Source organism: Leptonychotes weddellii, chromosome 7, assembly GCF_054177405.1.
Source record: "Leptonychotes weddellii isolate Sample4059 chromosome 7, ASM5417740v2, whole genome shotgun sequence".
NCBI classification, from domain to species: domain Eukaryota; kingdom Metazoa; phylum Chordata; class Mammalia; order Carnivora; family Phocidae; genus Leptonychotes; species Leptonychotes weddellii.
Genome location: NC_138375.1, coordinates 91,279,419 through 91,302,289, shown reverse-complemented (window position 1 = coordinate 91,302,289; position 22,871 = coordinate 91,279,419). Strand labels below are relative to the sequence as shown.

At 41.3% G+C, this 22,871-nt stretch overlaps 1 protein-coding gene across 10 annotated transcripts in view; it reads left to right on the top strand.

The window, feature by feature from the left end:
- The window catches only part of ARHGEF28 (Rho guanine nucleotide exchange factor 28), a 235,204-nt gene that overhangs the window by 188,136 nt on the left and 24,197 nt on the right, over nucleotides 1-22,871 (top strand). For 7 of the 10 annotated variants that reach the window (XM_081826744.1, XM_081826746.1, XM_081826743.1 and 4 more), the window contains 7 exons: nucleotides 852-1,034; nucleotides 5,768-5,899; nucleotides 9,275-9,375; nucleotides 12,389-12,427; nucleotides 12,526-12,573; nucleotides 16,851-17,336; nucleotides 18,382-18,679. In XM_081826744.1, coding sequence (XP_081682870.1) covers nucleotides 852-1,034; nucleotides 5,768-5,899; nucleotides 9,275-9,375; nucleotides 12,389-12,427; nucleotides 12,526-12,573; nucleotides 16,851-17,336; nucleotides 18,382-18,679 — 1,287 coding nt within the window. The remainder of the gene's footprint in view (nucleotides 1-851; nucleotides 1,035-5,767; nucleotides 5,900-9,274; nucleotides 9,376-12,388; nucleotides 12,428-12,525; nucleotides 12,574-16,850; nucleotides 17,337-18,381; nucleotides 18,680-22,871) is intronic. The other 3 variants (XM_081826748.1, XM_081826749.1, XM_081826750.1) reach the window with 3 other exon arrangements.

The window sequence follows — 22,871 nt, the reverse complement described above, 5'->3', positions numbered from 1 at the left end:
GGTTCCGGCCCTGTCAGGTCACAGTGGTGTGACTTTGGACAAGGAACCCATTAACTCTGGTCGTCAGTTTCCAAGTCCGTGAATTAAGGCAATTAGATGAGTCTCAGTGAGTCTCATCTCTGGCGGGACATCAGAATTACTTTGGGAGTTCTGTAAAAATTCTGATGCCTAGGCCCTACGCTCAACCAGTTCACTCAGAATCTATGGAAGGTGGTTGTGGATGTCAGTATTTAAAACTCTTCCCAGGTGATACTGGAGCAGACTGAGAACCCCTGGATTAGATGCTGGTTGAGGTCCCTTTAAACTGGAGGAGTCATATGATATGTTGGAATCAGAGAAAAACGATGCGTGCAAAATTGGTCAAAGAAATTGGATGTTTAGAAACAAAAACATAAACTAGTAGGTTTGGTTTTAACCAAGATGGGCTGAAGCCTGAGTAGCTTCGGGCTTTTGCATTGTTTTCCCTTGTGGATATCAGTCATCATGAACAGTGCCACCTCAATTTTCATTCCTGAGCTTAGTGTTTAGTCTTAATAGAAAACAGCCTGAACAACGAATAGTTGTGCAAGTTTTTTCTGGGATTAGGGGCATGGGAAAGGAAACAAACATCTGAGTACAGTAAATGTACAGAAAAGACAATGGAAGCTCAGAGTTGTTAAGTGATTTCCTGGGGCTATAGTCACTAAGTGGAATAATTAGGATTTGAACCTGGTTCTGGCCGCCCAACAACTTGTACTTGACTGTGAGACCATACTGCTTGCTGATGAGGAACATCTTTATCTTAGAGCTTGGATTTTCATACAGTTGCTATATTCATCTGATAACCTTCCATGGTAAATACTATTTCATAGAAATACTCAGTAACCAAGACCAACAAATTTGCACATATTTGGAGGAGAAGCTGCATATCTATGCTGAACTTGGAGAATTGAGTGGATTTGAGGATGTCCATCTAGAGCCCCACCTCCTCATTAAACCTGACCCAGGAGAGCCTCCCCAGGCAGCCTCATTACTAGCAGCAGCACTGAAAGAAGGTAAGTTGCTTCCAAAATTGTTTGGTTTAACAAGTTCAGAAAATGTTTGAGTACCTTCTGTGTGTCATACCCTGTGGTTTTAGTGCTCAGGATATAGCAAAATAAGACAGTGTTCCAACTGTACTACAATTCATATTCCAGAAATTGCAAAATAAAAGGAAATAGATGTGTCAGGTTGTGTCAAGTACTATGAAGACAAAAAAGTGTCCCTCAATAGATGAATGGATAAAGAAGAAGTGGTGTACATATACAATAGAATCTCACTCAACCGTAAAAAGGAATGAGATCTGGCCATTTGCAACAACATGGATGCACCTAGAGGGTGTAATGCTAAGTGAAATAAATCAGACAGAGAAAGACAAATACCATATGATTTCACTCATATATGGAATTTAGGAAACAAATCAAAAAAGAGAAAAACCAAAAAAGGACTCTTAAATACAGAGAACAAATTGGTGGTTGCCAGAGGGGAGGTGGGTGGGGGTTTGGGTGAAATAGGTGGTGGGGATTAAAAGTACACTTATCATGATGAGCCCGGAGTAATACATAGAATTGTTGAATCACTATATTGTACACCTGAAACTAATATAACTATGTTAATTATACTTTAATAAAAAAATAATAAAGACATTTTATTTGGAAAACTATAGAGGACAATTGCTTCAGTGAAGATTTTAATAAAGTCTGAACCCTACTTAAAAAAAGAAACAGGGGCACCAGGGTGGCTCAGTCAGTTAAACATCTGACTCTTGATTTCGGCCCTGGTCATGATCTCAGGGTCCTGAGATTGAGCCCCGGGTTGGGCTCCATGCTCAGCAGGGAGTCTGCTTGAGATTCTCTCCTTCTCCCTCCACCCCTCCCCACCACACGCTTGTGTGCATGCTCTCTTTCTCTCTGTAAAATAAATCTTTAAAAAACAAAACCAGAAACAAATGATAAACAGGATAGGGAATAAAGAGAGGAAAGAGTGGGGAGGTTGTATTTGAGTTAGGGTGACAAGGAAAGGCCTCTTTGATAAGGTGATGTGTAAGCAGATACAGAGAAGTGAAAAAACCAAGTAGATATCTGGGGAAAGACTGTTCCAGACACAGAGAACAGAAGATGCAAAGGTTCCGAGGCAGGTGCATGCCAAGCCTGAGGAATAGCAAGGAGGACCTTGCAGGTAGCGTGAAGGGTGGGGTGTGGAGTGGCAGATGAGTCAGAGCCAACTACCACTCACATTACATGGACCCGACTGGGGTGAGTAAGGAGCTTGGCTTTCATTCTGAGGGACACTGTGGGAAGCATTATAGGGTTTGAGTAGCAGAGTGACATCATGTGTGTTCTAAAAGGAACCCTCTGACTGCTGTGTGGAGAATGGACTATATAAGGGGGCAAAGTGCAAATATTGGTAATAATAAAGTTTAGGGTACAACCTTGGGAGTTGGTGGCTGAGGTAGGGTGAAGGATAAGATCATTGGGGAAATGAGGAAGTCAAGTAGACCCCTGGCCAAGGTATTGGGAGGACTAGGTTCATAAAAATGGCAATTCCTGAGAATTTGACAGGAGTAGCATTCGGGGAAGGGAGAGAGCTTGCACCAGATGCTAAGTTGTTCAAGGAATCTGTAGATGGATGGCAACAAGAAGGGGTAGTGAGTGGTGTCATCTGATGGCACGAAATTAAAGGAAAAGGGGGGTTGGGGAGGTAGGGATAATAGTTTCGAAGTGACAGTAGGCCAGTGGGTTTGAGAGAGAAAACAGCCACCACCTGAGAGAGTGGCAGGGAATGCAGACAAGGTTTTGTAGATTCCAGACCATGGACTAAATGTGTCCTACCACCTGTTTTTGTGAATACAGTTTTATTGCAACACAGCCACCCCCGCTTGTCTACCTATTATCTGTGGCTGCTTTCTTGCAACACTGGTGAAGATGAATAGCTGCAATGAGACCATGTGACCCACAGAGCCTAAACTATTTACGATCTTGGTCCCTTGCAGACAAAGTTTGCCAAGCTCAGGCTCAGAATTTCGGAACATCAGCTCTGGAGGAAAATTTAGAAATCATGGCATTCTATGATCTTTATTTGATAAGGAAACCGAGGTCATAAGAAGGGCATAGAAGATGTCTGACGTGGGGTCCACTGGTGGAATCATTCATTCATCCATTTGTTTTCATTCATTCATTCAGTATTAATTGAGCATCTACCCTGTGCTCTGCTGTTGGTGCTAAGGAAAGGGTTAATACTTTTTATAACTTGGAATGGGGTACAGGCTGCCAGTTATGGAATGAATAAGTCACCGGGATAAAAGGTACAGCATAGGGAATATAGTCCATGATACCGTATAACATTGCATGGTGACAGATGGTAGCTACACACGCATGGTGAGCACAGCATAATGTATAGACTTGTGGAATCACTACCTTGTACACCTGAAACGAATGTAACATTGTGTGTCAACTGCACTTAAATGAAAAAAAAAAAAAAAGAGGGAAATAAAAGCTTATAGTGGAGGAAGACAGACAATATGTGAGGAAACAAAATAATTTCACAAAGGTCACAAGAAAATAAGATTGGGCTGAGGCGAAGGCTTTGCTTTAGAGAAATCAGGGAAAACCTCTCTGGGGAGATGATTTTTTGAGATAAGAATTGAAAGATGAGAAGAAGCCAGCTGTCTGGGGATCCAGGGGAGGACCATTCCTGGGCAGGGAGAAAGTGAGTATAATGCCCTTGTCTGCGGAGCGAGCTTGGCGTGCTCAAGGGAAGAAGGAAGGCGGGGTTACAACAGTCAAGGAAGCGTGTGAGGTGAGGTCGTGTGGGTGCGCAGAGAGAGGTCTTTGCAGGCTCTGGTTAAAAAAATAGCGATTTTATTCCAAAATTGATGGAAAGTTATGGGTGCTTTTAACCATGGGTGTGGCACCATCCTAGGTCTGGAGAAGAGAGCAGAGTGGACGGAGACCAGTTTGCCTGGAGATGGGTGGTTGGCAGTTACGCACGCTGATGGGGGGTGTTGGGGCTTTGGTCTGGACCCAGGAATGTTGGCAATGGAAGTAGAGGGAAGTGGACGGGTGCAAGGTATATTTTAGAAATAAAGCTAGAAGTACTTCTGAATGGGTTCATGAGAACCAGTGACCTTCTCATTGGCCTTGATAATATCTCTGTTGAGTAAGTCACCCCCTCTCCATTTTAGCCAGTGGCTTTCACTCCCTCCCCCACCCCCCACCATCAAAACTGTCATCGATGCCCAGTTTACATCCCTCTGCTTTAATTCCTCTGGCCCATCATGTGATGTTGGTGCTGGGGAACCAGCTGCTCAAGAGAACAGCTGCTCAAGAGAACACGGAGCAATTAAGGTACAACCTGATCCACCCTGAGTCGTTGATGATCAGGACTCAGAGATCTAGCAGGAATTCTTAATCAGGGTGAGGTCATTATCTTTGGGGAAAAAAATAAATAGTTGAGTAACACACCTTGAATGGTCTCCCTGGGTCGTTGCTCTACTGGACTGCTTTTCTGCTCTCCTTTCTCCTCTTCTGTCTCTACGTCTTGAATCCCATTCATCCTTCAAGATTCTGCTCAGCTTTCATCTCCTTTAAGAACTTTTTCCTAATCCCACTGGCGAATATAACTGTCTTGCTCCTTGGCACTGCTGGAGCATTTTATGATGCTCTAAGAACTGGGGGATCGAACTTAACACTGATCACGTGCTCCCATGTGTATAGTTATGTGTATGTTGTGTTTTCCTCCTCCAGTCTGCAGACTCCCCTGATTAGTTACAGATGCCCAATGGCCCCTGGAACAGAGTAGGTGCTCAATGAGTATTTGCTAGATTCAAAGAGTGGACATAATGTTTTAGAAATATTTGTAGGGCCCTCAAAATCATGTCATTCCACATTGAATGCATTTATTGTAAATAAAACCACGACTTTCTTGGTGTGGTGTTTACCAATCTTACCAGATCCTAAGAGTAGCCTTTGGTGCTTGTTTAAATGCAAATTCCTTGTCTTTTCCCTTGGAGAATGTGATCTAGTAGGTGTAGGTAAGGATTGGGAATCTATATTTTTTAAGGCACAGTTGGGGAAATTCTTTTTCGAAGAATAGCTAATATTTCTGAGCAATACATTTAAAAATCTTTATACCTAAAATCATATTTAAATTAATTGAATTACAGAAAGTTTTTCAGCAGACTAATGTACTGAAAGTTAAATTTGAGATTTTTTTTTTTTAAAGATTTTATTTATTTATTTGAGAGAGAGAGAATGAGAGAGAGCACATGAGAGGGGGGAGGGTCAGAGGGAGAAGCAGACTCCCTGCCAAGCAGGGAGCCCGATGCGGGACTCGATCCAGGGACTCCAGGATCATGACCTGAGCCGAAGGCAGTTGCTTAACCAACTGAGCCACCCAGGCGCCCAAGATTTTTTTATACAGTGTATCTTTTTATTAATTTTCTATCGTAAAATGATGTTTAAAGTATTGGTCTAGATTGCAGGTTGGCAAACTTTTTTCTCTAAAGAGCCAGATAGTAAATATTTCAGGCTTTGCAGGCCACATACAATTTCTGGGACACATTCTTCTTTGTGCATGTGTGAGTGCCTGTGTGTATATTTTAACAACTCTTTAAAATGTAAAAACCATTTTTAGCTCCTGGGCCATATAAAACTGGACACAGGCCAGAGAGGGTTTGCCAACCCTTGATCTAGATTAAACTATGTATATTTGGTTTTTAAATTTTATATTCTTTCTTCTTTCTTCTAAGCTGAGAGCCTCCAAGTTGCAGTGAAGGCCTCACAAATGGGCGATGCCTGTCAGTCATCCGGGGAAGGTTCTGGAGAATCTGCCTTGACGGATATGCGGAGTGCCCCCGGAGAGCCAGGATCCTCTCCAGCTTGTAAGTGAAAGTTCAGGCCTCTGCAGTGAGCCTGAGCACGGTCTCTGGAACATACAGTGGTCAGATGAAATGAAGGCAATGACTCTGTCCCTATTTGGAGGAGACAATGTATTTTTTAAATTAGAGAAAACCTGAGAATCAGTATGCTAGCCTAACTTACGTATGATAATGACACTGCTGTTCCAAGGACAAGGATTTCAAGAATAGTTGGTGGGTTATACTTCTCTCTTACCCAGGCAAGCTTTGTTACCTTCTCCAAACCTGACCCTGCCTCAGTTTTGATAAGATTTATGGAATACAATTTGGAATATGGTTGTGAAATAACTTTTTTTTTTTTAATTTTATTTATTTATTTGACAGAGAGAGACAAAGCGAGAGAAGGAACACAAGCAGGGGGAGTGGGAGAGGGAGAAGCAGGCTCCCTGCTGAGCAGGGATCCTGATGTGGGGCTCGATCCCAGGACCCTGGGATCATGACCTGAGCCGAAGGCAGACGCTTAATGACTGAGCCACCCAGGCGCCCCGTGAAATAACTTTTAAACTTTGGGTTTTTTTTTTTTTTTGAAAATGGATCCCTGCTGTTCACAGAAGAACAAGTCCTTAGACTTAATCTCTGAGGCATCCACTGAGCAAACATAACCCAGAAAGCTAGAATCTAACACATTCCCACAGACACACGGTTTGGTGGTGTGGTGAAAGGCAGAAGTGCCAAAAAATCCTTGATCTTTGTCATCATATGCTTCAGTTCAGGTCAGAATTCATTCATTAAAGGCACTGTTTCAATATATTTTAAATACAGAAAAGTGTCATGTAGAGAATTAGGTGATTTCTCAAAGCCTAATGATGTTGTTATATGTATGAGCTGAATATTCCATTCCCTACAGGGTTCTGAGTTAAGAGCTTATATAAAGAGCATATTTTTCATTGTATTTGCGTGATAAAAACCTTATTTCCACCAGGCCTCGTTATGCACAAGACAAAATGTGCCCCCGTTAATAGCTAGAGATTGGAGGATTAAATTGTCTCTGAATTTCTTTAACAACATCCCTGGGTTAATTAGGATACGTGGAGGCAGTGCAGTTTTAAAACTCTGCACTTTTTTTGAGATCAGCACTAATAATTATTTTGTCCTCTCAAATTTTGCTTGCCTGCATTTCTATTTTCAGAAAATGCACATATGTTTTTCATTTTGACACAGCCCAGATTCATCAGGGGAGTTGTACTGCCCTGGGTGATTTCCTTTTAAAAGAAGAAACTCATTATGCCATTGAGGGAGTTCCATCTAAAAATACATGGAGTGATCTGTTGCTCTCAGCCTCGCCCCGGGGACAGCTGGGGAGGCTCCACACGGCTCCCGCAGCTGCTCAGAGCACAAGGTTGCACCTTCCCTCCCTCGAGATCAGGCGATGAAGGTTTTCCCTGTCTGTACCCGTATCTCCCATGACTGGGGACAGGGCCCAGGGACACCCGTGACATCTGTGAAAACCATTGAGAGGCTGTTTACAGTGCCCTGATACCAGGATTCATGTAGGGAAGGGACAGGGGCAGGTTGGTAGGGTTCTGTACCCCCGAAGACCTCTTCGTTTCTGGGCTGGATTGGAGCCTGGTGCTACAAGAATTGGATTCTCTTTATAAGGTTGGTGGGCGCAAAATACTATTCCTAAGTGAGGACTTGTCACTGACCAGGTCAGTTCTTTGTTGAACTTGCAGGACTGGGTCCTTCTAAGTCAAGCCCATGCTGATCTGAAGTCATAGACCAAGCAAGGCCTTCTATTTTTTAGTCCTCAATATACCTAATCAGATGGATGAATATAATCTACTCCTTAGAGAATTCTGGAGATCTGAAACTGAATAAGGAACAGAGGAACCTGATTACTTGGCTCACCATCAGCTTCTTTGCCCATTTGATGGTCCTTATTGCCATGGAGTCGGGAGGAGGGAGAGGGAGAGGGAGAGAATGGCTAATTCTTTGGTAATGCCTTGGGTATCTCTCTAAGAAGTGAGTATAAAGCCCAGTAGCGAAACCATTTTTTGAGTGGCAGATAAATTTCTTTTTTTTTTTTTTTAAAGATTTTATTTATTTATTTGAGAGAGAGAGAACGAGAGACAGAGCAGGAGAGGGAGGAGGGTCAGAGGGAGGAGAAGCAGACTCCCCGCCAAGCAGGGAGCCCGATGCGGGACTCGATCCCGGGACTCCAGGATCATGACCTGAGCCGAAGGCAGAGGCTTAACCATCTGAGCCACCCAGGCGCCCCAATGGCAGATAAATTTCTATAAAATGTCCCTTCACTATGAGTGAAAAGCATTTGACCGCCTTGGGCAAAATGAACTTAATTTTTAGCTGATATAATTTGAAGCAGTTTCCACTTAAACAAAAAATTCTTTGTAATAGAAGTAGCTTTTGGAGTCCTAGAGGACTTCCATTTAGAGAAGGAGAAAAAGTATTTCCTCTATCAGTAATAAAGTTTCAGGATGGCACTGTGTGTCACAAAGTGAATATTTCACCAGGGCCCCATTTGGACATGGTTCCAGTGTAAGTCTGTGTGTGTGAAAGTCTAGTTTAAGTCAGCGTAAGGTGAGCATAGTGTAAGTTTTAACTGAGTTCACATGGGCAAAGAAATAAAATCGCACCAGCAGAGATTTAACGGATGGAGTGAAATCTGTGTTTCTTAAAAATATATCTGGATTTAGAAATATTTGTTTCATAGGTTAAATATACAGTATTTACAGTTGTGAGTCTAGAGTATAAGCAAGTATTGTGAGAAAAAAAAAAACACTTGGAAATCGTTTTTAGAAAGTTATTTGGAGACAGGGACGGGTTCCTCTTTGTACAACTGTGAGCTCATGAAGTACTAGCCATCTTGACCCTGCTTAGAAAGATGTCTCCCTCCCGTTGTTGGATTCCTCCTTGTAAACCTTGTTTATGGTCTGCTGCTCTTACATTGGCCACCAAGGAGCCTATCACCGAGCTGGCTCCTCAGACCTGTGTCGACCAGCCCCTGCTTTCGTTGTACAGTGCCTGTTTTCAATTTCCTTCTCGGCAGTGGCTTTTTCCTAGTAAGCGCAAGTGAGATGTAGAACCCACCCTCTCGGTATCGCCAACATCACATGAGCACCTCTCTGCGAGAAAGAAAACTTAAAAGATGGGTGGTAATTGACGCCATTTGTCAGTTTGGTATCTCTTAGCATGTAAGCTCCCTGAGGGCAGGGACTCTGTGCTTTGCACTGTTTTGGCCCCTCGAATGAGGGTATGTAATATGTGTGTTTTTGTGTTTCTTATTTTGAAATACCTGTCAGCTGTGTACACGAGAACCCCGTGCGCTGGCTGATGTTTGATGATGTCCTTTCTGTTTCTGTCTCACTGGTGTGCTTCCAGCACTAGTCACAGAAGGGACAGGAGGAAGAGGCTGTTGGGATGTGGACCCTGGCACCCAGGGTGTGGGAACCGACTTGGCGGTCTCTGATGCAGGGGAGAAGGTATTGTGAACTGATTCGTTAGCAAATGGCACCCATTACTTTGTGTAGTAGCATAACCTCAGGTCCTGGTCTGTCCGTGGCAGTGAGTGGTATGCAAGTGTTTTCCTCAATTGTTCGCAATTTCCGCACTCTAACCTCTCCAACTTAAATTTTCTCAAAATGTTCTTGCTCGGCCTATATCGTGCAGGTGTAAACAAAGAAACGATTTCAAAGCTATTAATTAAAAGGATTTAAAACTCGAATGTTTGTGTGTCTGCGCACTCTTACTTCTGGTCTCGCTTCTGCTTTTCTCCCTGCAAAGCTCTAGCTTGTCACCTGCTACACTTAGCAGCGCTTGGCCACGAGGCGGTCGTGGCATCCGGTGGTGTCCCTAGGGCCACCAGGTGGCGCTCAAGTGGCAGAAATAAAGTTGACTTGGACCCCTGTTGCTTTCACTTTCTTTTATCTTCCTCTCATTTCAGATTGTTTCCCTCTCTCCACCCACATGGTCACCTACTTTTTTGTGAGACTTTTAATCAACCTGACCATTTTTTGCCTGGGGCAGAGTGGTTCCAAATGCCTTTTTTTTCTTCTTTTTGACATAGTTTTACAAATAGGTTGTGACACTCCTTGAAAAACTAAATGCAGGAAACCTCCTCTTTACTTCAAATGAACCTGGGATGTCAGAAATTGGGAATAAGAGTATGATTCTGGGAGGTGGCTAGTTGCCCTCCCTGGGGTTGTCTGGGACTCAAGAGTTTATCTAAAATGAAATTAGGCGCATTACCAGATACCAGTATATGCTAATGTGGAAAAATTACATACGTCATATATTTATGTAATAATTTATATATTATGTATTTTTGTATATATTACATATGACTGAGACACCAGGTCCAAAGATTTTTAAAAATCCATAGCAGATATGGCTGTGATTTAGTATTTTTTTAAAAAAAAAACAAACTTCATAGGCCAAAATGAAAACAGGAATGCAATATTTTATCCTGCTTACTCTGACTGTAGGCTTTCTGACTTATTTCTTCTTAAAACGTTTCTACTTTTTCCCTCCTTTTCAGTGTGGACTTCACTTTTCAGTCTGTTGCTTCTAACTGACTTTGTTCTGGAGGAAGGGAGGGAGAGAAGGGGAGGGCTGGTTAGTTACTAATAGTTTTTTTCTTGAACGGAAATCGTGGTGGCTCCCACTGCTAAGGTCTTTTTTCCTTCCATGATTCAGTCACAGGTAAGTGAAATGAGGTTGTGTAGGTCCCTCGTTGGGTGAACCTATCTGGAAGAATTTTAATAAGGCATTTGAGAAAATGAACTAACAAATAGGGTAGGATCACCTGAAATCAAACTTTTAAAAATGTGTGTGATGGATATTTTGTAATTATCTTCTTTAATCAGGTAAGATTAAAGAAAAATTTTTTTTCTGAAAGAATTTTAAAAAGTGCTGCAGAAGGAAAAATACCTGGTGTGTCAATCACCAGCTGCAATTATGGCATGCACCAGAAGGTGGCGGACCAGCTCCATGAAAAATAGGACCTTAAACATTTCTGTCTGGTACCAAACTTAGCCGTTCTTGGGAATAAGTAACTGCATATAGCATAATTCAACTCATTTCTGTGTTTCTAATTTGTATAGAGTATAAAAATACTGTAGCGTAGAATTTTCTTATTACAAAGGTAAGGACCGTACAGCAGGGACAGAACCACAAAGAGCAGAGAGAACTCTAGAACTCACTAGAGAATAGGGGTTCTTAGCCCAGTATGGTGGGGAGGGGGTGGTTCTGGGCACAGGTCTAAAGACTCTAAACTTCATGTCCTTTTCCATCCTTCATCCTTCCTGTCTTAGACGTTCTGTTCAGTAAAGAAATCTTTTATGGGCAGTATGGGGAAGAGTGTGGGGGAGGGACAGGAAGAAGGGATCTGGCTGTCCTGAGATCGCAGAGCTTCACCAGCCTGAACTAATCGAATTTAACAAGTCCGGAGTTACCTGAGAACATTACAACAGCTGACCGTTTCTTGTAGCTTCAATTTAAAGCTGCTCAGATAAGAGCAAGCAACGTTCAGGGGACTGTAGGCTCTAGGAAGGCAGGGAATCTGGTGATCTCCCATAGCACGAGGAGTGGAGTACACAGCAGGTGCACGATATTTATTTATAGAATGGAGTGTGAATGTCCATTAGAAGTGGGGCATCATTGTTAAATTTGTAGATACAGCAATGAATACACATAAGAAGTCCTGCTACTCATTGGCTTATATCCTAGTGAAGGAAGACAGGCAATAAATGAATAGACAAATGTTCAGTTCAGTTGTGGAAACTGGAAATCCTCACTGTCCACATGTGTCTCTAATGTCTGTATTAGAGAGACAAAGAATGAAACATAGGCCCCACCGTCCCCAGGAGCAGATGGTCTCCAGCCCCACTCAAGGCCTCTGCTGAGAGTGCTTTTCCTAAGGCAATCACAGATGCTTCCAGTGAACTCACAGTAGGATCTGGAGCAGGCCAGCTAGGTGCTGACCCTTGGGCCACCCCTGGGTCTGGGTTTCCTCTGCCAACCACTGGCCGTTTTGGCCTTGTGAGTCTTAAACATGGAGACAGGGAGCTAGAACTCAGGCATGATGTTCTCGAGCTTCCAAATCTGGCCTTCAGGATGCAGGGAGCCAGACTGGCCTGAAGGCCAACTTCAGTCTGGGCACAGAGAGCTCAGTTGATGGTGTGGTTTCCACAAGGTAAATATTGTCACTTACTGAGAGAGTGCAGAGCTTCCTTACTGTCATCCCTTGTTGTTTTTAAAAGGGATGTTTGGGTGAAAAGTTGCCATGCATCTCAAATGCAGAGTTTGCACAGATGGGGCTCTCATCCAGTGGTTATTTAAATCTGTAGGCTTTGATTTCTGGCAAGAAAGAAGGTCACTATGGAAGAGTTTAGAGAGAGTGAAATGATTTACCTGAGGTCATACATTTTGGAACACTAAGTGCAGCTTTTCAAAAGAAGAGCAATTATTCATTTTCTTATTTTTTACGTATTTTAGGTGGAATACAGAAGCTTCCCAGTTTCTTCACAGTCAGAGGTGAGCTCTACACACCTGAAGTATATTATCATCCTCTCTTTATTTTTGGATAATGAGCGCTCTTTCAAGAATTTGACACTTACGATTTTATCTTCCAGATTATACAAGCGATACAGAATTTAACCCAGCTCCTCTATAGCCTTCAGGTAACTGTGCTCCTCTAATCTTTGACCTTGGGGATGTTTCTCTTAATGCAATTCATTTTATTAGATGATTCCCAGGCATCAAAAATTAGAACATTTGAGAGGTGGTGAATGATCTTAAAAGAATGCCTAATTCCCAAAGTGTAACTCCCCTGGTTTCTCGTGGAACTTCGCCTGGTTTTGTAATCATGGGCAACACTCCTACTTTTTATACCGTTCTTCTCTGAAACCATAAAACAGTTCATATCTTTAAAAAATATGGATGACTATGATCTGGCTTGAAGTTTACAGTGAAACTCTTAGGTGAGTGTAGCATGACTTCACATTTTCTGGTGAAAACTTAAATTCGCACCTAAACTTTTTTCACTTTCTCCTGTGGACCTGGGTCTTTGCAGCAGTTAAATAATTCATGAGTTCCTTCACCCTTTTGTGTGTTCATCCACCCAACATTTACTGAGTGCTCTCTCTGTGCTGGGCACTGTGCTAAGGACTGAGCATACAAAGGCAGATGGACCACAAAGCCTACCATCGAATGGCTCACTGTCTTTCACAGAGAGACAGGCATAAAAATTGTGCTTGCTTTTAGGATTACAGGGTTGGATGATCCCTTAATTCATGCACAAGAGAGGCCAGATACATCCAGTTGTTCAATATATGGATTAAAAGCCTTTTAATGATATGAAAGCAATGTTAGTGTTAAATGTAAATTAGTTGAAAATTTGAGGATGTAAGTAAATAAAATGGCTTGTGATTATACAGAGAGAATTACTATTGTTATGTTGGTATATATCCCTCTGGTTTGTTTGTTTTTTTTCCCCAAGATTTTATTTATTTATTTTAGAGAGAGCTTGAGTAGGGGGAGGGGCAAAAGGAGAGGGAGAGATTCTCCAGCAGACTCCACGCCAAGCGCAGAGCCCAACGTGGGGCTCGATCACATGACCCTGAGATCAGGACCTGAGCTGAAATCAAGAGTTGGATGCTTAACCTCCTGAGCCACCCAGGTGCTCCTCCCTCCAGTTTTTTTAGAATCATTTTATATATACCTTACTATAAGATGTACCTTTCTATGTGTTCAGCTATTATTCTGTAGCACAATTTTTGGTGGCTGTATAATATTTAAGTCTGTGGAATTCTTCATATTAAGTCTGTTAGATATTCTTGTATACTAATCTCATTAAACATGGCTGAGTGTTTCCTTAGGATAAATGGCTGGAATTATTTTTTTTAGGTTTTTAATAGATACTACCCAAATAATCAAACTGGTCAACATCCCTCTCTCCTCAATTTGAAAATAGATCAAGGTATCTGATTACCTTAATTTTCATTTCTTTGGTTGCTGTTGAAACTAAACTCCTCCCTGCTGCCCCTGGTTTATTAGCCATTCATACTTCTTATCTTAGACCTGTTGAATATTAAAGAGGATTAAAATTAAGTCTGACTTTAAGTTTTTGCCAGAAAACAATGTAAAGTCATGCTGCATTTGTTATTTTCTTATTTATACTTTGCATCAAGACTTCTTTCTTTTATGTCTTATTGATCATCTGCCTATTGCTCTAGTACCCCTATCTTAATAATTAAAGTTTTGGATTATATTTGAATATATGACAGTGATAGTCTCTTCTTAACTATTTTTCTATACTTATCCATATATTCTTTCATGAGAGATTTGAATCACTCTGACAAGTTTCTTACCCACGTACAAGGACTGATAAATTAAAATTTCCTATTTATGAACAAAATTGGAGAGAACTGTCACCTTTGCAGTAATTAGTCCTCTTGTTGGAGAACATGCTGTTTGTCATCTCTTATTTTAGATTAAAGGAAGATGTTTTTGTTTAACAGTTCTATTCTTTGGACTATGCCAGACAGAAAGCTAAAATTTGAAAGTAATGATATTATGGCTATTCTTCAATACTTACATCAATTTGATTTTCTTGGCTTTTACTTTGTCTTACTTCTGGAAATTGTGGCAATAGCATCCTTGTCTTGTGCAAGATCTAATGGGAATACCTTTGGGGTCTGACATTAAACATGCTGGCCTGGGATAGATGTTCTTAGAGTTGATTTATCATAGAAAAAAACATTCCTTCTTTTACATTTTAACTGAGAAATGAATATAGTTTGAGCATAGTTCATTAACTTTTGGGAGATGAAAACATTGAGTATCCTAGCTTGTGTTGCCTGATGAAAACATTCACAGGTCATCTCTCTTCTTTTCAATGTTGAATGCCACGCTTTGTGGATTCAGGGTTCAGAAAAGCTCACCTAAATGACCTAATTTTTGCACCACATTGGATTGAAGGGAGGTATCAAATTCTACAGTGGATTCTCTTAGCCACGGCTTTTGAGGGGGTCTGAGGATGTGGGCTCTGGAAGATGTCTGTTCATGGGATACTCATCTCTGTTGAAGCTGAATCTCTTACGCATGATTGAAGTTTTTACATATGCATTTTTGAATCAGATGCAAATGAAATTTGATCCCTCAGTTAGGAGAGCAGAGTTAGAGATGAGGTATATGGGGAAGGTGGAAAGAAGACAAAAGTTGAGAGAGCAAATTGGGAATTTTCCTAAATTTGAAAAGCAAGTGCTGTTGTCTTTCCTAAATTTAAGTATCAGGTGTGTGAAAATGAATATCCAGTCTTCAGAGTCCACCTCTATGTGAGAGAAGAGAGTGGTCTCATCTCAAATGTTAGGTAGACATGAAGAATGCTTCATGGTGGCACTTACTTAGCCTATTGTGAACTGTTCATGAGTGTTGTCTTTTCCTGTGGTAGTTTTGATGTACAAAATGCTGGATTTTTGTTTGTTTTGCTATACTGATGCCCTTGAAATTTATTAGAATTAATAAATGTGCAGCCTACCATTTGCTCTAGCCAAGTCAGCAGAGTCCTGAACAGTTATTTATGTGCTAATTATTTCATATTTAAAGATAATTAGTACCTATTTTCAATGATAATAATTGTTCTCATTTTAATAACTTCTAAAAGACCTTAATTAGGTATTCATGTGAGTTTTGGAATTTTTTGAAGTAAGTTTTCAAATTTAAAAACGTGAATTTTATTTCGAAAGGCTCCAGCAAATATATTTTTTGAATCTTATTCCAAGACAAGTACCAATTTAAAATTTCCTTGAGTTCTTTACCTTCAGAAGTATAGGGAACTGTTGCTCTAACAAAGAACTACAAGTCAAATCCCCATGTTCCCGGCATCTGTTACATGGACAGTTTTAAAAATTCTTAGGAAAGAAAAATGTGAATTTATTCCTGGGAGAGTAATAATTTCTCATAACGAGTCAAAACACACATAGATACCCAGTGTGTGGCCATTTTCAATTTGTCCCTTTTGTGCTTCTTTGTGCTTTAAATGGGAACTTAAAAAATTAAAAGCTTCCAAGGGCATTCACAGAGATTTTTCTTTTCTTTTTTTTTTTGGTTTTGTGGAACCCTTCCAAATCTTGGCAATTATTTCCTGTGATGCTGCCAAACTTTTCATAGGCAGATACCGCAACTCCAAATGTTTTTTTAATCTGGTTGGTAATATCCTCTGGGCTTTAGAGTATCTATGTTCCCTTAATCATTCCACCCTCCTGTTAGCAATCTATTAAACAAATGAATTTCAGCTTAAGACTTTATGTCTGACCTTCCTGCTATAATACAAAGAAATAACAGTAACGAGATAGCTTTACCACTTACGTAGCTCCTCAAGATTAAATTAACGGCTATCCCTGGGCATTACATTATAAAAAGGTTATTTACCAAAAGTCTCCAAGTGGTTGACTTTTATTTTTATGTTTTCATGTATGTAATATAGCTTAAGTAATTTCTGGTTTGGGACTCAAATAAAGGGTACTACCGGGTTTATACAGAATCTTAAATTCTCGTGAATTATTGAGTGGAGAGCCCTCAGAGAACGAGACATAGAACAGGAATGCAGTCTTGTGAATTTACGTACTGAATTCTTATTCACAAGACTTGCTTCAATATTACCCAACAACCAGCAACAAAACCACATTTCCAAAAGTGGGGATGAGTATGGCTTTTGTGCCTTTTTCTTTTCTTTTTTTTCTTTTGGATATTAATTCCCAAGCCATCCTGCTAGGAAATGTGGGATAAGCCTCTTGGCAATGCCAAGGTCAGCCTGGGGAGATAACTTAGAAAAGGGACAGAAATATTAAGAGGAAAGAATGGGGTCGTGCTTTTTGTGTTCAGAGGTCGCTGCAACCCAGAGCACAAACACACACGTGGAGGCCGGTGACTGTTTGCCCCTGCCCTGCTCTCACAGGCCGCCTTGACCATCCAGGATAGCCACATCCGGGTCCACAGGCTGCTTCTCCCGCAGCAGGAGAGACTCTCCGCCGGCGCGTCCTTCCGAGGGAGCCCCTTCCAGGACCAGGAGAAGTTCCGCAACCTGGAGAAGCAGCGGGAGGGGCTGGCCGACATCCACAAGCTGCAATACCAGTTGCAGCAGGACCAGCGGCGCTGGCTCCGCCGGTGCGACCAGCAGCAGCGGGAACAGGAGGCCAGGGCCGGCCGGCTGCAGGAGCGGGAGGCCGAGTGCCAGTCACAGGAGGGGCTGCTGCTCAGGAACCGCGGGGAGCTGGACCAGCAGCTCCAGGAGTACCAGCAGAACCTGGAGCGGCTGAGGGAGGGCCAGCGCCTGGTGGAGAGGGAAAGGGAGAGGATGCGGGGCCAGCAGAGCCTGCTGTGTGGTTGGAAACACGGTCGGCAGAGTAGCCTTCCCGCAGAGTTTGCTCCAAGAAGCACAGAGGTACGGATCTTCCATGCTTGTGGAAGCCGAGTAGAAGGCAGCCTCTCAGAGACGGGTTTAGTCATGGTCACTCTGGGGACACTGACCAAATGCCTGTCCTTTTGCCGCTGTGTTAAGAGCCCCCAAGAGTTAATATGTAGGTAGCAGAAACTGGGAACCTGCCCAGACCACGCGTATGCGTCTTGACTCGCAATAGGGAAATTTGGAAGACCTAGCTCCTGTTGGATGGAGGGCTCGTTGTACTCTGTGGTGCCCTTACCCCAGGGAAGAAACACAGAAAGGAGTCCTCCAGTAAGGCAAAGTTTGTCCTGGAGCCCTGCTCGCTGGGAGCATGCTGCCTTTCCTGGACTTGAAGGACCCCTTTGCTTGATCTAGCCTTCCGAGTTTCCTATAGGTATACCTTTTAGCAGATCAGCTAGCTTTTAATGTGCATCTATAGGTACTGAATTTAGCAAGTATAATACTAGTCTGTTAACTAATAAAGTTAAAATGTGTATACTAATTAGTGGCTGGGAGGGATATTAAAACCTTTCTGAAGATTGTGTTCCATTGGTACCCCTTCTACTCAGGTTCACCAGTTCTATTTTCCCCCCCAGAGTTTACTTCGCTGCGCTCTGAGCACAGAAATGCTTTTTACTGATAGTGCATAAAGTTGTCAAACTTGATGATAAGGAAAGTCTGTGTTGCGTCTGATTTTCCTTTCGACTTGGCTAAATTACGTTTATTGCAAATACCTCATGCATATATTGCAAATACCTCATGCATATATTTTCAACATTTTATTCAGCAAAAATGAAAATGCTGCTCTCAAAGTGGAAACACTTCAGTGGTAGAGGGCATGACTGCTAGGTTTTTTTTGCTTTTGTTTTGTTTTTAAAGGTAGGCTAGACACAGTGAATTGAAGTTTTGGCACTAACTCAGTAAAAGGGGATGGGTATAAGACTTATTAAAAATCTTGATTGCTAAAACTATTAGACATACTTTATAAAACTTGTACAAATTGCTGGAGAAATTACTGTATTTTTTTCTGTATTTTCTTACACAGGTAATGGAACTTAATCGATCTGAGAGTTTGTGTCATGAAAATTCATTCTTCGTTAATGAAGCTTTAGTACAAATGTCACTTAACTCGTACAACAAATCGACTCTATCAGGTGTCCAGGATGCTACTTATCTCCAGAATATAGCTAATTCTGATTTGGTAAGGACTAGTGAAAATCAAGTAGACCTCCAGTTGGACATTTCTCAGCCCTTGGATGTCAACCATGAATTGTGGACAGCCGCTGGGTCCTGTCATCAGATAACCCCTCTCCACCCAAGCAGCAAGGATTCTTGTAAAAATGGTAATTAACACTTTAAATATCATCTGTATGGTTTCAACAAGAAGCTGTTTCTCTGAATGGTTGGCTCTTCTTCAGAGCAAATCAAAGTGAGTCCTAGAAGGGGAATAAATTGGTTCTGATGAGCTGGAGTTTGTGGCATAAACTTTTCTTTGGTGAAGTCTGGGGCCATCCTCTAGAAAAGTTGGGACATGGTTAGACTGCTGTGAGGATGCCACCAAGATGTAAGAACCAGACAGGGTTTTCAGATCTGTGGCTTAAGTGATAAATACCAAGATGCTTCACTTGTAAGGGAAAGTCATTCCTCACTGTAGACTCTACCACATTCCGATACGCATACTCATTGGCTCTCAGAAATAAAAGATAGAGACAGGGTTTGTGGTAGGACTTTATTGTCTATCAGGGCAATTTCCTTTAATGTTAGTGAAATCTCTCCTGCTATTAAACACCCCAAAATGAAACTGTTAACATCATTTGTCATTGTTAAAAAAAAAAAAAAATTGTTGTATCTTCCTAAGTACCACATAATAACACAGTTTGCTGATCCCATTAAAGCATTTGCCAAATATAAATGAAAGGCAGCTCGAGTTACCAATGCCACATGAATCCAAGTGATTTAAATCTATGTCTATTATAAATTGTTTTCTGTGGGATATGAAGTAGGGAATGAGAAGAACTTGAAACCTCTCTACCAAAAAACAGATGGCATACAATAGAATAAACAAATGGCTGGCCACATGGATGTGAAATAAATCACTGACAGCAAAATCTTTCAGAAACATAAAACAAGCAATAGTATAGAGATCTTCAGAACTTGACGCAGATTTGTTGCCATGCTTCATATATATTCTTCGTATGTCAGTTGGATGATTTTTCAGCAACAGAAAGTTTTGAGTGTACTCAGCTACTCCGAATCAGAGCGTAATAATTGTGACACTGCCTGAGAGTTGATATATTACTAATCTAAAAGATGTGAATTCTTCATAGTGGATAATTCTTTGCATTACTTAGTCACTGCTGTAACATTCTTATTTCTTGTCAGCATCTGGGAGAGAATGAAATCACTACTCAAAGCATCATTTCAAATATTCCTTAAATAAAAAAAAATGGAATGGTTCATTAAGATTTTTTTTAAATAGGCAGAATTTAGAGAACGTAGCTCCTTTATTATCTTGCAACTTTAGTACTATGGAGACCACATTGCAGAAGGCTTTTTCTAGGTAAATGTTGCTTTGCTGTGTTGATTCATTAAGTCGCTATTTATGGTGTTTTTTATGTTTTTGTCAGGGTGGTTTTGCATCCTGGCTTTGGTAGAATTCAAAAACTCAGTTTGAGTTAAACCACATTCAGCTTTTGTTTAAAAGGAGCATCTCTCTCTTTTTGTATATCTCCCATCTTCTTCTGTTGACTTGCGCTTCAAAGTACAAAGCTTTTAAACATTTGGCAGCAGATTTGCAGGAGATAGAAAATGTACTAAGGAAATAAATAGTGATTATATCCAAAACCAGTCTCACCACATGTAAGGAATTAAAGATAGCCAAGGGAAATGCTGAGAAAATGTACTTATGCTTCAGCTATTGTGTGTCCAGCAGAGGCCAAGGACACCAAGGACATTGGCAGAAGAGAGGAAAATTAGCTTTGGCCTGAATCTCTCAGGAACATCCTTGTGTGTGTAAGTAGGGATTAGATCAGAATGCAGTGTGTGCTGTTAGGCACTGGAGTTTTGCAACTGGTCAGAAAACCCTGTTTATGTTTGTTTCCTTGAAACAGGATAAGCAGTTTCTGGAGGAGAGAATAGAAGGGGATTAGGAGGTGATAGACAAGTGGCATGAAAATGGGATATATGTTCTTAGGAGGGTGGTCGGGGCCAGATACAATTGTTCAAACTGTGCTGGTGCTTTCACAGCTTTTGACATTGAAAGTAGCAGAAAATAAGCCGCTGCTGATGGTCTTGGCCAGACTTCGCCCATGCCCCCAACGTGTGCTGGCGGGGGAGGGGGGTGCCGCCCTGGCAGAAGGCGGTCTGCGCGTTAAGGCCGAGACAGTGGCGGTCCAGGTGCTGGAATTCAGGACCGTGCCATGTCCGCGCTCCCTGTCACAGTCCGCCGCTGCATCTTTGGGCTAGCGGCCACTCAGCCACCACTCCTGAGGACCTGTGGCTCGCACTGTTCTGACTCAACCAAATTTGCCTCTGATGTTCTTGGCTGGTGTTTTTGGGAAATGTGCATCTAGCCATGTTGAGTGAATGCTGTGCTGAAGATTTTATCCGTAGGCCCTAAGTTTCAGTTGTGTGAGGACAACTCCTTCAAGAATGGTTCCTTTATTTGTCTGGTCCGGTGCTGTGGGCGTAGGATCAGTGGACATGTGAAACTCTAGAATGCAGTGTGTGCTGTGAGGCACTGGATGGAAAAAAATTGCATGTAAATTAGATTCTCGAATGTGTTTAGATGTCACGGAGGGTAGACTTTTCATTGGTTTGTTCAGTCCAACTTCACCAGCCATTTTTGTTGTGCTCGGCTTGTAACTGGCTTTTGCTTTGCTCTACCACCACCATCACCACCAATAATTAGGGGACACCAAATTTCAAGCCCTGTGCTGCAGTTCTCCAGGGAGAAACACATTCATGCAACAATCCACGGGGACGGCTCTGTTCTTCTCTCCATCTGAGCGGGGAAACTGAGGTATGGAGAGGTTCAGTGACTTGTCCAAGGTCCCACAGCTAGTCAGTGGTAGAGCAACAGATGGAGCCTGGGAGGATTGGCTCCAGAGCCCTCACTCTTCACCAGGATGCTGCATGTGGTTGATTTCTAGAAAGCTCTTTGGAATTGTACTTTCTGTAGAAGTTGGCATAGAAGTGAAATAAATGTTGCTTGATGCCCAGCAGGATGTTCACAATTAAGGGCCAGTTGTTATTGTTGTCATTGTTGTTTTTTTCCCCTTCCTGTCTTTTTTAGTATTACCATTTGGAAGATACTTCTCAATATTTGGGACTGTGGTGGCCATTGCTCACATGGATACTGAGCATCTTCAGATAACCTAAATACCCTTTAGCTTCACTTTTTTTCCCAATAGGCACATTTTCTTAAATAGGGTTTGTTTCTCTAATGTCCCCTAATAATCACCCCATGTTACTTGTAAATATTTTTGAAGGTAGCGCTTTAAAGAACTCTACTCTCCACTTTTGGAAGTTGTTTCCTGAACACATGTCTTGGGTGTTTGAGCATTAAATCCAAATTGGTGTTTGATTTTATTTTTAGTGGAAGAGGGGGTTGTTTTAAGAACTTAATCAATACTCCTCTGAGGGACACAGACTTCAAGAAGACTACAAGACTACAGAAAATTTGAAGTTCCTTAAACTGTATAGTCCCTGTAGGACAATTGCTATGTAACTGGACCCGTGAAATGCTCAGTTTAATTACTCTTCTTTATGGCAAAACAAATACTTTGTTTTCGTGATTTTTTTTCCCCCTCTTAGCTTTGGAATTCTAGAACTATTTATACAGTGCATCTATTAGTCTATATGTGACCTTTTCTTTCAACACCAGACAAAACGCTTTATGGTATGGAAATTAGTCTGAAATCTTCTTAGTCTCCCTTTTCAGTTATATTTTTATCTGTACCTCAGTTTTTGAAGGTTGCCTAAAAAGTTCCTCTTCAGTGTAGTTAAAGCATTATGGTTTTGCCGTGCATATGATAAAATTTACAGCAAGAGCCAAGTTTTATGTGTTAGTCATGTAGCTATTGGCAGAAGAATAATTTTATTAAATTTGGATTCCAAAAGAGTGTTGAGTGTTTCCCTTTAGTACATATTAGGATTTGGTGCCCATCAAAATATTGTCAAAATTCAAAGCATTGTATTCAGAATATTTCATCTTAGCAATTTTTTTTTTTAAATACAGACAGCTGTGTTAAACTCATTGACCTGTTTTTTATGTATGGAAAGAAAATAGAAAATTTCCCAATAAGAACCCATGCTATAGTTAGTATTTAAGTAACAGTTTTAAAGAAGTGACTATATGATAATTTCTAATGTTTTTAAAATATTCCATAATTCAGAAATGGGCGCCTTATTTGTGTAATCTTTGTGGAAAGAAGTCTTGCCAAAGACCTCAGGCAATTTCTCACAAAAGTCAAACTGGCATTGGATACCATAAACTTCAAGGACAAAAGTATATTTGAAAAGAGGGATGTGTTA